We start from the raw sequence: 14,695 nt of genomic DNA, 5'->3' as shown, positions 1-14,695 counted from the left end.
TGCCCTGCTACTGTGTCTTAGTACCCACATACGTGGGCCTGGGGGCAAGGTCTGAAATCTACTCACCCCCTTCCTTGTCTCATCTGCTGTACATTTGTGCGCCGGCATTCTCTAATAATTACTCCCTGTGTACCTGCCTGTTACTCCCTGGTTACACCTGTGTATCCTACTGAGGATTTATAGCAAGGGAGACTCATGTAATCAGTCCCTGAAGTCCTATAATTACATTCAGGCATTTCTAAATTATCTTTATAGTCAGGGGCACTTCTGTGCTCTTACAGTTACAGAGGGAGGTTATTACTTACACATACACACACACACATATTATATATATATATATATATATATATATATATTTCTTTCTACTATAATGCAAGCACACCCTGAGACTACTAAAGGGTTTATGAAGCACATGAGGCCCAGTGGGTCACTGACTGATAAACAGTTAACCAAAAACACATAGCTAGATAGATATAGACAGACAGATGATAGGTAGAACCTTCCAATACTAGTGATGTTTTGGATGTGTAACCCCCAGTTGCCCTTCTCCATTTACCCAGGTATTTTTAGATTTGGAGGAACGGGTGGTTTCCATGAAAGTGTCTATTACCAACTGTTAATAAAATGGAGGTGGCTACGTAATAGGTATAGGAATCTATCCTGTAAGAATTGTTTGTTCCAGTGATCGCTAAGTTCATGACCATGACTTTGGGGAACCTTTATCTTAAAGAATGGGCCAAAATCCCACCACACCTTAGCTAAAGCTGTATATAGCAAATTGGCTTTCCCACACAAGTCGAACAACAGGGTTTCAAATTGTCCATGGCACAAGGATGTCTGTTCTGATTGTTCTTTGTATAAACATGCCCAAAATTGTATATTTGCATGTGCATGGCTGGCTTTACTTGGTTGCCACAGGTTACTGCCCTGGTGCTAATCTTCTCTGTATTTCTAAATGGCCCCCACTGTTTTTGGATTGTAATTGGATGTGCGTGGTGACGCGTGGTGTTCCAGAACTACGCCAATACCAGTGGGTGTTTGGATTTGTGCTACAGGTAGTGGCCGTGTCTGCCTTAGGCATTACATAAAGGTGAACTGAAGTGTACCAAAGTAGTAGGGTAGAAATGCTGCACATTATGTTTTTGGGTTCTGTACCAGCTCAAGGCAACCTCAGCTCTTTAGCAGGGAAGATCTGTGTCCCCAAAGATGCCCCCAGTAGCCCCCATCTTCTTTTCTACTGATTCACTGCCCATACTCTGTGCTGCTGTCACTTACCTGAACTTAGGGACCCACTCACAATATACTGTGTATATAGAATATACATGTCACAATACAAGGCTGATAAGGAATTAATGCAGGTTCTCATTTTCTGCTTGATAATTTTCGATGACCCCACTGAGCCCCAGCACCCAAAAAATTCAAGATAGGGAACCCTTGTGCACAACTTTGAAGGCCTGGATTACTTTTATTTTCATTACTTTTAAAGAGATGCTAAACATCTGGGATTGTATAGTAAGTCCAGCATATAAAATACAGCATTTCTAGCCACATTCATTTTAGGGTTTAGTTCTCCTGTAGATTTTATTAAAGGCCTGGGTAGGGTAAAATTCCTGCTTCAGTTAGCAGTAATACTGGACTGAAAACTCCAGTGACTGAACAGTCCTCTTGGAGGCCTTTGCTTAGCCTCTGGCTTCAGTGCCACCTCCGAGCTCCTCGTGGGCGGGGTCTCCCCCTATACTTTGTGTTCAAATGAAACCAATACCAGACAGCACAGGCGTTCAGCAGGAATATCCAATTTATTATATTTAACAGCTTTAAAAATACAGAATAAAATAGGTTTTATCTTCTACTATTATTCACATCTGGTCCAATATTACATCTCTCTTTTTTTTAAATATATTTAAATGATAAATGAAAGCAGTTAGAAAATAAAAACAAACACTAATTAAAAAAATTGTAACAAATTACATCACCGATAAAAACAAAAACAAAAAAAAAACTGAATAAACTTTGTATGTTACAAGCAAAAAAATGTTCAGCTATTAACCCCTGAACTGCAGGAAGGCTATAAAATAGCAAGCTTTTCCTTCCTGCCGCTGAGGAGCACCTTCGTTATATGAAGATGAGCGCGACATAAAGCTTCCGCTAGTGAGATACGTCGGCCGGGCACAAGGAAACATTTGTGCCAGTTTTGTGTCAGTTGTAATCACTACAAGTTCTGACAAAGGAAGGGGGGGGGAGGAATGTTATGAATAGGCAAAAAAAAGTCTTCAGTTTGCAAGGTTTATTCAACCACCTCCCGAGTTTGCCAATGAACCAATCATTTGGAGTTCTGTAATGTGACATCATCAGTCCCATGACATCACTGAGCAAATAGTAGCGGTGATGCAATAGTTGATGACTGCAAGATGCCATTCATATGGCATGAGCAGCGGGAAGGTGGGCGCCCAAACCTTAATACAGTCACTACATATATGCAGCCGGTCATATTAATACTGACCCTTCTCTTGTACACGACGCGGCGCTTCTGGCAGAGTCTAAGGAACAAAATGAAGCAGTCGCCGGCCCAGGCAGTCAAGCAGCTTTAAATCATGCACCATAAAGAAATCATTTGCTGAGCCAATGTAATAGCCCAATTGTGCGTTTGGGAAACAGAAACTTGCCAAGCGTATAAGAGGGCATAGTGATATATCATAATGATTCTAGCAGGCAGGATTGCTCACAGGGTCAACTTATATAAAGTGGAAAGATCCCAGAGGGAGGGTAAATGAATTAATGTGCCCAAAGGTAGAGTAATGCCCAACTATGGCACACAGGAGGCATTGCTAGCTAAACACAATACGGGCTACTGGCTGCCAGGGCATGGTGCCAGGACTGGGGAGGGCTAAGCAATACACAGGGTGAGTCTATAGCAGGAATCCAATGCATGCACCAAGGACTTCAGCTGTCACTTCAAGGTCTATGAATGGGCAGCCATCAAAATGACAACTGGGGGCCGCTCTCAAGTGAAAAAATCAGCACTGAGTGGCATTTACAGAGCACAGCAAATGAATCATTAGATAGAATCAATAGATTCTGAAATGGAGAACAGATTTCAATACAGGAAGGGGCCATATCAATATAGAAAGGACAACAGACGGAGTCTAAAGGGGATTTAAAGTAAGCATAGTAAGTCTTTACTGAGCTCTGGCACGCAGCCCTGTCCAACAAGGTGCACTGTGGGATACCGCAGGGCCCAGGGAGCTGGGGTTTATAGGGGTAAATGCTGATGAGAAACAGTGGGAGGAAAGCAAAGGATCAGAAGCAATAAATGCACATTCCCATATATACACGCGACCCTATCACACACTAAATGTGGTGTTGGCTATGGCATTAGTGTTTAGGCTGCACCCTTGGTTGTGGCTGTGTACACAAAATCCTGCTTCATACCAGATTTGGAAGCAGGAGATTTTGTGCAGCTTGGCTGTGCCTCCCAGTGAGCTAATGCGAAGCTAAAGCTGCCCCCAAGCAAATAGTAGCTGTAGTGTAGAGTTGGAACTGACACAGAGGTGTTCAATCATTTCTTATCAAAACCAATCAGGGTTAAGTACTCACTTGGGAGTCACCCCCAAGACTGCTGCCCAACTGTAGCCTGCGGCACATACACCGAGCCCTACGTGCTGCGGGCATGGGCACATACACCGAGCCCTACGTGCTGCAGGCATGGGCACATACACCGAGCCCTACGTGTTGCAGGCATGGGCTTGGCAAGAATGCAAGAAATCCCACGCAAAGACAAGACGCTGGGCCCGATTGCTTCTGTTCATTCCCTGCGGCCAGAAGAAGCCATAGGCTAGCATGTCCAGGCAGTAATGGCGTAGCACCAGCGCAGGGCACGCAATGCTTTCTCACTTTTAGAATAATGGCAGGCAGACGACACATCTATACAGATATATGTATATTTTGTACATGTACACATACACAGGAGAATCTAGTCACACATGACACTGTCATGAGAATATTAACTTACTCTCCACCCCCAATAGGGATGTGAAATGAATTTTTTTTTTGTTTTTTTTGCTTTTATGAAAATACTGAGATATGTGTAAACTGAAGCAAATAACTAACACCAGCACCTTTCTCCTTTCCCTTAAACTCAAGAGAGAGATTTGCACTTCCATTACTAACAATGCGGTGGGTCCCATCATTCCCATGATCCTCAGCTGCTAAACACCACAGCTTCAGTACATGCGCTGAGAGGAGGAAATCTATTGGCAAATGGCAATGGCTACCTGCTGCAATGAAAGAAAGATGCAAATACCAAGCATGGCAAATTCAAGGGTCAGCGATGTCAAACGATGTCAGTCTGACACTGAATCCAAAATTTGAAGGTCAAAAACAGCTTCAGTGGGGGGAGTCTGACACCAACGCTACACGAAAAGCCATGTTATTGGCACAGTGCCTTGCAGGGACACCAGGGGAGAGTAATCACAATTAATACTCTGCACCTTTAAGGGAAATATGACTATAAAGACACCGGGCCAGTCTATGGTTATTTAGCTTTTTAACTATAACAGCCTCCATCTGTCAGAGGGCACCGGGAGTTGTACTTTGTCAACTGAAGTCTGCAGGTTGGGCAACTCATTTATAGGGTTGTCACTGTCTTACTATCCTATTGTAACTGCTCTGCCGCAGTCCCCCACTGCCCATATATTGGCACTGATAATGGATGGTGTATTTGTACATAGCTTTAGAGATGGCTTGTGCACTGCCATACATATACTTGTGGATACAGACATTTCCTAACGGGTTATTCAGTTAGAGGCTACTAGCAGGCATATTTATGCTCCTTATGTTGATTAAACCATAAAGAAAGCAGCTCACAATCAAAGCAGCTTAACTGAAGGGAACTTTGATCTGTTAGTATTCGATTTGATTTGGTTCCATCCCATGAAGTAAGTTTGCTTTATAGTATCTGTTAGTAACCAGCATTACAAGGCCAAGAGTCTGCATTATCCTGTATTAAAAGTAGGCAGGGTAGAAATGTTACAGCTGTGGGACTACTGCCTGCTAAGGATTCTGGGATATAAACATAAAACATCTGCAAGGCCACTTAATTGCGATTACTATTTTAATGAAGTACTGTTCTGTATTGTATCTTTAAGTGGCAGAGATGGAATAGTCTGGTATTTTTATATAATAATGCCCATATGAATTATTTTATTTAAAAAAAAGGGGGGGGGGGCAGCTTATCGCTCTGTAGAACGGGAAGTGAAGAGTGCAATGAAATATTCTTCCCCCCTAAAACTTGATCCTATAAAACACAATTCTAAATATTGTGCACACATCCTATCTGGTTTTATATTGGGTCAACTTTAGCTCTACTTTCTCATCGATTTGGCAATGCTGACACTGAAACTACATGAGCTGCTCTGGTTTGCCCTTCTGATACAGAAATATGGGGAAAATATCCGGGAATGCATTTTGGTTTGTTCAGTACCAGGGACAGTTCCACACTTAGGTGTATGTTTCCAGTACTCATAACTAGGGCAGCAGTACAGAGCCACAGACAGCAGCAATAGGCACATACATTTATGCCAACTCTCTCTCCCAGCTCAGGGTGTGGGAAGCTTCCCCAAGGCAAAGCACCAGGCTGGCCTGTGAGTTTCTGTTGCACATGAGCTAATGGGCACATAGCTGGCTTATTGGTAGCAGCCTTATATATTCACCTACAAACTAGCACATACGGCTATGAGATTTTGGTTTTCCTTAGATAATAGATTCAGAATGAATTGCATCACATTTAATATACTTTTAGGATGCCGGGATAACTCCAGCATCAAGTCTGTGGTCTGAATGGCAAAATGGAAGAGAAATAGATAAGGAGGGTAAAGAGCCGCAATCAATAAATAAATATAAATAAAAAATCCACCCTTGTCTGCATCCTCCTTTCTGGTAACTAGCGTACTTTACCTAGTAACCAGTAAATCTATTTCTGCTTTTCCTTAAAATAGATTAAATATACTTTTAGGATGCTGCGATAACTCAAGCAGCAAGTCTGAATGGCAAAATGCAAGAGAATTAGGTAAGGGGGGGGGCACAGAAGGGCAATCAATAAATATATATATAAATAAAAATGAACCCTTGTCTGCATCCTCCTTTCAGGTTACTGGCCTCCTTTACCTAGCTATCACTAGGCAATTAAACTTCCCAATTGTGAGGAAGTCATTGATAAACTTAGATCTCAGGAAAACAAATTTTCTCAGATGATCAATCACTGTTGACAAAACTTCCCATTTCAAAATTTCCTGGCTACCAATGGTGACTATAGTGGAGAAAACTTTAAACATATATACAAGTTCTGTGTACCCAGAAAGCAGTAGAAGCTTCTCCAACAGGGAGATGCTGTACAGGATTTAGAGCTATGGCACATGTGGCACAGTGCGTGCTGCTGGCCCCTCAGGGACAACCGTGCCAGTCCCATACCCTTCCCTACCCGCAGCACCCGCCTTAGGCATTTCTTGCTAATGTAAAGAGCCAGCTGCTGCAGGCAGGGAAGGATATTTTGACCATCACGGTTGCCCACAGAACACTGGGGCATTCAATATGCACTGGATGCCACAAGTCTTTCAGAAAAGTGGGGAATCTGTTTACAATCTCTATATAGAGCCACACCATTTAGGGGATAGGAGAAAGGTGGTGTTTACACAACCAGGGCCCACATCATTGTGGGGGGGGATAAACAATAGGAGATAGGACTGCAATAAAATAAATATTCCCGAGCTGAGACAGAGGGCAACTGTGTACCCTTCGATGGACACTAATACCCGTTTAACCAGCCAGTGTTGAGATAAACCCTTAGACAATTTTGGAGCCCACCATGCTGAGCCAGAGAAGGAAGGTGGGATAAAGAGAGACGGAGAGAATGTGCAACAGAACTGGACTGTACAAAGTAAAGAGAAGCACAATAAGTTAATTAGTCAACTTACGGCATTAGCAGTACAATATATATATATATATATATATATATATATATACATACATATATATACATACATATTAAAAGAAGGAAGGGTTAATAAAGCCCATACTGCACCCTGGGTCTCAGTCCTGGAAATTTATGTAAATATACAAAAACACATCTGGTTCAAGGTTTGGTAAACCTGGTAAAAGTTTGCAAAGACTGTACACTGCCCAATAAGAGCAAAGGGGAGGGGGGGGGCCAAGGGTTATACCGCTGGCTCAGGTTCCTCCTCTGCAGCTCTGGGACAACTGCCGCATTTCCGTAGAGCCTTCCATTGGTACCCGGCAAACGTTGGACTGATGGGAAGGTAACTGAAACACTTGTATCTCCGCAGAAAGCCCATTCCAAATGGCAGGTCATAAGACTCCATCCCTTCAATGCCTGAGGTGCCTTTGCCCACACCTCGTTTCCACTTGCGTATGCCTCTCTCCTCGGGCGTGCCTGTGTAAGCAAAGGATTCAGGGTGAAATATCAAGCAAATAAGTAAGTGCACCAAAGAGGTGTACTACAGATAATGCAACTACACTAAACACACTGCCCAGCTAGTAAACCAATCAACTAAAACTAAAATCCACCCAAACCATGCTTTGCACCTTACCTGGAATAGTGTTGTCCAGAATAAAAGCCGTACAACCTCCAACAAACATGGCTGTTGTCAAAAGCACATTTAGCACTTGATCGATCTCTGCAATACCTGAAATGCAAAAAGGCAGAAGTGAGTATATCAAACACCTGTACCGCTTCTGCCCATTCCCCCTCGCACTGTAAATCCAGCAGGGAGGAATAAAAAAAAGCGGAACCTACTGCCTGATTGGCTCAAGGCTGCGCACTAACCTGTGACCAATGGATTCTGCTTCAGGTAACTGGGAAGCATGAGCCCAAAGAAGATAGAGAATCCTAGGACAAATAGGTTTCGGGAGGAGTTGAGATCCACAAACTGGAGGTTGGAGAGCCCCACGGCCGTGATCATTCCTGAAAGAGATGAAACTTGATGGCAACTTGAACTTACAAGTGGGAGTCACACAATACCTGGAACAGCAGTCCATCAGCTTAGTATGAAAACTAAATTCAGACACACTAAATTGGCACACTCCATGTTTATAATGAACGGCCATTACCCATGCTGTCTCACTCGGCTTTTATCAGCACTTGTTGGTTGTATAAGCCAGCGACTGTCTGCATTCTGTGTACTGAATATGCCTAGAGCGTGGCTCAGCTTACCAAAAAGGGTGCAGAACAAAGCCCCAAGAACAGGATCAGGGAGAGAAGCAAAGAGAGCGCTGAATTTTCCAATCATCCCCAGCAGCAGCATGAAGGCAGCACCATACTGGATAACTCTCCGACTGGCAACCTGCAAGTTATACAGCAAATGAGCAAGTACAGTAGTGGGAAGAAAAGGGCTCTGACCTTACTCTAAATCAGTGATCCCCAACCAGAGGCTCAGGGGCAACATGTTGCTCACCAACCCCTTGGATGTTGCTCTCAGTGCCCCCAAACCAAATAAAGCATTCTGTAAGCTGATACTGTGCATAGAGGCCCCTAATAGCCAATCTTAGCCCTTATTTGGCACCTCCATGAACTTTTATGGTGCTTGTGTTGCTCCCCAAGTCTTTTTACATTTGACTGTGGCTCACGGGTAAGAAAGGTTGGGGATCCCTGCTCTAAATAGAAGTTAAGTAAGAACTTAGGCTGTCCCACCTGCAACTGGAGCTACAGCAAATTAGTCCCAGAGAGATCTGCTATGTGGTGCTATTAGTTGTGGTTGCAGGGGTTAAAATCTGACCCCCAAAGTTAATATTTGGGCTCTCATGGACTTAATTATTATTAACTTAACTTATTATAAGTTTACAGCCAAATTGCTAGATTTATTCTATAGAAGGAGACCTTTCCAGTAATATGGCAGGATCCCATTTACTATATCTCAGACAATGGGCTTATTCCATTAACAGATGGAAAGTATTGAACTATTAGAGAGAACAGACTAAGAGATGCTATAACAGCTACGTGACACATAGGTGCCCCCTATGTAAGTGTGCCTGATATGTCTGCTCCTTCTAGCTGAAAAATTATTGACTGCCACTAGATGGTGATGAAGGTTTACTTTCAGTTCAATACCAATAAAAGGGTCCAAAGAGTGATACGCACCAAAGAACTAGTAAATGTGTATAGAAAAGTGCAAACCAGTTGTAACACATGTAAATAACACATGTTTTTAATAAACGCATGGCTGCTTACCTTAGTGATGCCAAGAACGCCAATATTGGGACTAGATGAGGTGGAGCCATTTCCAGTACCAAACACCCCATCAAGGACACAGGACAGACCCTCAATAAAAATCCCTCTGTCAAAGAAAATCACAGACTGAAGACGATTATGGTACATTTGGCTCATTTGGTAAGAACCATAAGTAGCCAAATAGGGCAAAATCCCCTTGCAATGATTTTTAAAATAACATGTAAATGTAGTTGCTATGGAATGCGGTATATTCTGTCCCTTACTCCTTCCACTCTTGTCATCACTACAAATCTCATTTAAACAGTGTAGCAAGAGTCCGTTCTACTGCAGCCAAGACTACAATTCTCAAGCTCAATAATTACAGAACATGCAAGGCATTGTGGGAATCTTTGCTAGAGGAGAGCGCACTATTGCTACATTCTTTCAATAGTATATGAAGTCAGGACAAGCAGTAAAGAGAATATAAATGGACAGATAGATGTAACTGTTTCAAAATAGACACCTCAAAGGGATGGTTCACTTTAAACATTAACATTTAGTATGTTTCGGATGTCCTGTTTCTAGCAACTTTGCGATTGGTCTTCAGTATTTATTTTTTGCTTTGAAAGCTTATCACAATAACAATTTTATTTTACTTTTTATTCCTTGTCTTTATATTCAGTTCCTCTCCTATTCATTTTTATGTGTCTCATTCAAACCACTGCTTGGTTTCTAAGGTAAATAAGACCCTAGCAACCAGATACCTGATGGAGAGCTGCTGAACAAAAAGCTAAAGAACTGAAAAACCACAAACAATAAAAAATGAAAACCTAATTCAAATGGTCTCAGAATATCAATGTCTATGGCATGCTAAAAGATGATTCAAAGGCAAACAACCCCTTTAATGGCAGGTAGTAATTGAGGATCTCTTACCTGTTAATAGCGTGGATTGGAGGTGGGGGAGCACAGGACAGGCGTGCGCAGGCGTAGTAATCCCCAATCGATTCTATAATACTTGCTACCACTGCGCTCAGCATTCCAATAACACCGGCCGCGGACACCGTAGGGAGACCCCATTGAACTGCAGAGGGAAAGGTAAGTCAGGTGGGGAGGGTTAGGGAAAGCAAATGGTTCTGAGGAGGATACTGGTATATAAAGGAGCAGTCCCATCTGAGCCAGTACAGTCCCTATATCTATATATCTATATGTATCTCATGAGGCTTATATTTTTTACCTCAGTGGTTTATTGCTTATTTTGGCATTTCATTATTTCATAGAGCAGAAAAAAGGTAATACAGGGGCATTTATTTAAATGTATTGTATAAACTTTGGTTTAACTGTTTGAATGCCACCCTAAGTGACACTTCAGCAAACTTGGTGTGCGAGAGGCAGGGCACTGACTGCATGGCTTATCAGTAAGGCATGGGACTGCGCCTTTATAGTGAGACTATGAAACAGACACACTTAGGAGAGGTGCAGGGTTACCTTGATTCCTACAGAAATCCTGTTCCTAGAATGGAGCGTCATAGCAAAACACAAACATGCGACTCCCTGTGTACACTGCTCTAATGGAGGGAAAGGGCGGCATGACAATCCTGCGCCACACGGGGAGACATTAACACTGAAACGGGAAAGGTACAAGATGATTTCCCAAGGCCCCAAGCCCAATCCTCTTCTCCAATATAATCCTTCATAAGCACCGGGGCATGGAGCACGTCTTGCCGGCCCTCTAGCCTCGAAGGGTTAAGAAGATGTGAGTCAGAGCAGTGTACACAGAGGCACAGCCTAAAGATACAACATGGACGCCCTGCTGCTACCTATCAAAGCAAGGATGATAAAGAATCCCTGCGGCACATCACAGTGCACATAGTTATTCACAGGAAAATATGAAATTATCATGGGACAATTCTCCAGATTCTTCAGGGGAAAGTGGGTGGTAAGAAAAGCAGCTACAGCTTCAATATCTGTTTAGAGCTGCAATACAGATGGCTCAAAAAACATACACACCTCATGTCTCACTTACTCCTGCTCCATTTAGATTGCAAGCCCTTGGGGGCTGCACACTACAGATAATGAACCAGCTGGGCTAGGCAGCTTGGCAGCAATACTAAGAACTGCAATACAGACAAAATAAGCTGTCCTGATATTGTCTGTTTTATAAAGGGAAGAACAATAAGTTATACTTTCCCTTTAACCCTGAAATGAAGGGAGACAAAAGCTCACTTAAAAGTTTAGCCCCTAGAAAGGCTGTCACTGGTAGTTACTTATAACTGTGAGGGGTTTATAGAAAAGGCTGTGGAACTGCCTGACAGAAATTAATATATACTTACATGGGTAGGGAACCTTAAACCATGGGGCCACAGTCAGGACCCCTTGCCTGGCATCAGTGCGGGCATAGTAGCCGTATTTGCTGCTATCTGGAGGGAAAACATCTGTCACAGTGAAGATGAAGCAGAGGAGCCAGGACACAAGTATGGCCATAATAATCTGTAAATGAAAGGACAACAGTATTTAGTGAATTTACTCTCACTCTGTGTGTGTACCCTGCATTGTGCTGGTCTGGGCTTTTCACTGCCCCATTTAGAAATTATGAATGAACTTGACCAATAAATGGATGGGATCCAACAAACATAATCACATGTTGCCCTTTACACATCAGAGGCACATACACACAGCAGCATGTCATGTTGCTACTCACGGGGAACATTTTGAAGAGCTGAAGCTTGTAGGCGGTCCAACCTTTTTTAGATTTGTAGATGGGCAGTGGCAATTTGACGTTTCTCGCGTACTGGGAGAAGAGCAGGACCAGGAAAATGGTGCTGAGGGAAGAGAAACAACAGAAGATGTAAAAAGCAGCAAAAAAGCCACAATATTCACACAACAGCTGGAAGCACTGCCCAGTGCAGGTACACACTGCCAATACTGCCAACTAACACAAGACTTGACCTATGTTTGTGGATATATCGGCTGAGGGCGCCTGCGCCCTGGCGTATTCAGTGCTTCCAGCAACAGGTACAGTTAGAAGATATTTCAAGCGTAGAAGCGGATTGTCAGCCTGCGCTTTTACACACTAAGAGCACAATAGTCAAGGAACAGTAAATAATGCCTATTTGCCATTATTATTTGGACTCCCATACAGTGCTCCTGGCATCACCCCACTGGCCTTTGTGTAAGCTAAAACTTTACTGGCAAACCTCAATGTGGCAATAACCAAAAGGGGGTCATTTTATTTATTTTTTTCCTAAAAACCATTGCTTTTGATGCATTATCATCTTTGTTGCATTTCCCAAGGCAAAGTGTTGATTTGGGAATATAGATGTACGCCTCTGCAGCATATGCTTTTTTTCTCAGGCTCTTGGGGCAAGTGACGTGACATACACTGCATTGATGTCTATGGCAACACCAGCAGCATTAAGTGTTCTAGAAATACCTGTTTCCAAGGGATCCCTTCCACTTAAGGGGAAAAGATACCTTAATGGCACACAGTAATTATCATCAAGCTTAATACACACAGTAACCGAATGACCAGCCTGACATACAAGCAACATGCAAGGGTTAATTAGCCACGTCCTGTGGGGACATAGCATTTTGTTTTTACCAACTTGAGTACACCATTTAGTAAAAACTCTCTCACTTTGAAGGAAAAAAGGAAATAATAAAAGTATGGGACTCAGGTCTCAGGACCTGGGGTTTTCCAGATAAGGGGTCTTTCCGTAATTTAAATTGCCATACCTTAAGTCTGGTAAAAGAAAATAATTTAAACATTGAATAAACCCACTAGAATTGTTTTGCCTCCAATAAGGATTAATTATATCTTGGTTGGGATCAAGTACCAAGTGCGGTTTTATAATTACAGAGAAAAGGGGCATTTTTAAAATTTTGAATTATTTGATTAAAATGGAGTCTTTGGGAGATGGCGTTCCTGTAATTAAGAACTTCCTGGATAAAGGGTTTCCGGAAAATGGATCCCATACTTGTACATTCATTAACCACAAAAGGCATTCTCTTTAAATATTACTATTATTTATGTAATAGAAGTTCTGCCTCTCTTCATTCTAGAGTATCCCCTGGGTGCCTGAATCGGAGGTTCTCTTTCTCATTGTTATCTTAACCCTATAAGCACCACATGATCATGGACAGGAGCTGTTGCAGGTAGGTAAACAAGAGGTTAAGGGAGACTGAGGAGTCTATTGCCTGTCTGTTCTCCTACTACACATAATTTGTTAGATAAGACAGAGAAATTCTGGGAGTCAGCTGAGGAATTCATGGCTCTTTTCTTCTGTATGTTGCACACTTGTCTGCCTTGTTATCTGCTACAATTAATCCACAGCAGGAACCTTTCCTTCCCTCTAACCTTGAAGGAGGATGATATGGAGATATTTTAGTCTCCCTCTAACCTTGAATGTAGGCTTCAGCCTCCCTAACCAACTCATCATCCCTGTTACTGTGATAAAGGTGCCGAGACGCTGTTCTTACAGATTTATAATTAGGGAAGTGTGACCTGTGGATCTACCTCTGGGTTTGATCTACACAAGAGCCTTTGGCTTATCATCCATGAACAATAGCATGACAAATGTGTAAGGATATAGACAACCAAATTCCACATAGTTTATTACTATGACATAGCCTCAAGCGATTTACAGAGGTTATCAGTACCTGTCCCAGTGGAGCTTGCAATCTAATTTTCCATCACGTCAATTTTTTTTAAGAGCCAATTAATCTGCTCATATACTTTTGGAGTGTGGGAGGAAACCGGGAGACATGGAGAAACCCACACAGACAGAGGGAGTACAAACAGACTCAATACACATTGTGCCCTGGCTGGAATGAAATAGAGGACCCAGTGCTGCAAGGCAGTAATGATAAACACTGCGCCACCATGCTAGCCATTTATATGTTGGATCCATCTCCTCCCCTGTGTTTTTAATTGTATTACAATCAGCCAGGTGAACTAGGTGCATTCTCCCCTAACAAAGCTTATGTAGGAGGGAGCCATGTGTGGTGCAGATTCCCTAGATTTGGTCAGGCAGTATGTCAGCTGATCTGTTTTATCTGATGTTTTATCTGCAGATGGACCTTGTAGGCCATATGAGGAGCTGAAGCCTTCACTTCCTCCAGGCCATCATCCCTATACAGCTGCTACAACAGCATCTGGCCAGACAAGTGTATGGCCAATAATAAGTTCTTAGTCCAACTGGCTGATTAGTGGCAAAGGGGCACGCAGTGCACAAATGACATTTGCACAGCACAATAATGACAGCTGTTTACCATATATATGTCACTTTTTAGAATTTGGCAGCATTATGACAAATCCATAAAACTATAAGATACCTTTTGTGAATTTGTGTGCTTACAATATTTTTACTATTTGGTGACAGACACTCTAAGAACTGTGTACTTACTGACACTTTTGTGAATTCCCCCCCTCTCAATCTTCATAAACTGGGGTCACCCCCTACTCTACTCACTTACTGTTCC

The 14,695-nt window shown here is 42.5% G+C and overlaps 1 protein-coding gene across 4 annotated transcripts in view; it reads right to left on the bottom strand.

Annotated features, from left to right (window-relative positions):
- Window positions 1-1,773: 1,773 nt before the first annotated feature.
- The window catches only part of slc23a2 (solute carrier family 23 (ascorbic acid transporter), member 2), a 66,689-nt gene continuing 53,767 nt past the window's right edge, over window positions 1,774-14,695 (bottom strand). For 3 of the 4 annotated variants that reach the window (XM_012966056.3, XM_012966055.3, XM_012966057.3), the window contains exons 9-16: window positions 11,916-12,036; window positions 11,548-11,704; window positions 10,151-10,298; window positions 9,239-9,344; window positions 8,225-8,354; window positions 7,838-7,975; window positions 7,602-7,697; window positions 1,774-7,444 (exon numbers count right to left, since the gene is read on the bottom strand). In XM_012966056.3, coding sequence (XP_012821510.1) covers window positions 7,209-7,444; window positions 7,602-7,697; window positions 7,838-7,975; window positions 8,225-8,354; window positions 9,239-9,344; window positions 10,151-10,298; window positions 11,548-11,704; window positions 11,916-12,036 — 1,132 coding nt within the window. In that variant the 3' untranslated portion in view covers window positions 1,774-7,208. 4 annotated transcript variants of the gene reach the window in all.

The sequence above is a fragment of the Xenopus tropicalis genome, chromosome 3, assembly GCF_000004195.4.
Source record: "Xenopus tropicalis strain Nigerian chromosome 3, UCB_Xtro_10.0, whole genome shotgun sequence".
Lineage (NCBI taxonomy): Eukaryota > Metazoa > Chordata > Amphibia > Anura > Pipidae > Xenopus > Xenopus tropicalis.
Note: the sequence above shows the minus strand (reverse complement) of the source record. Positions and strands in the feature narration are given on the sequence as shown.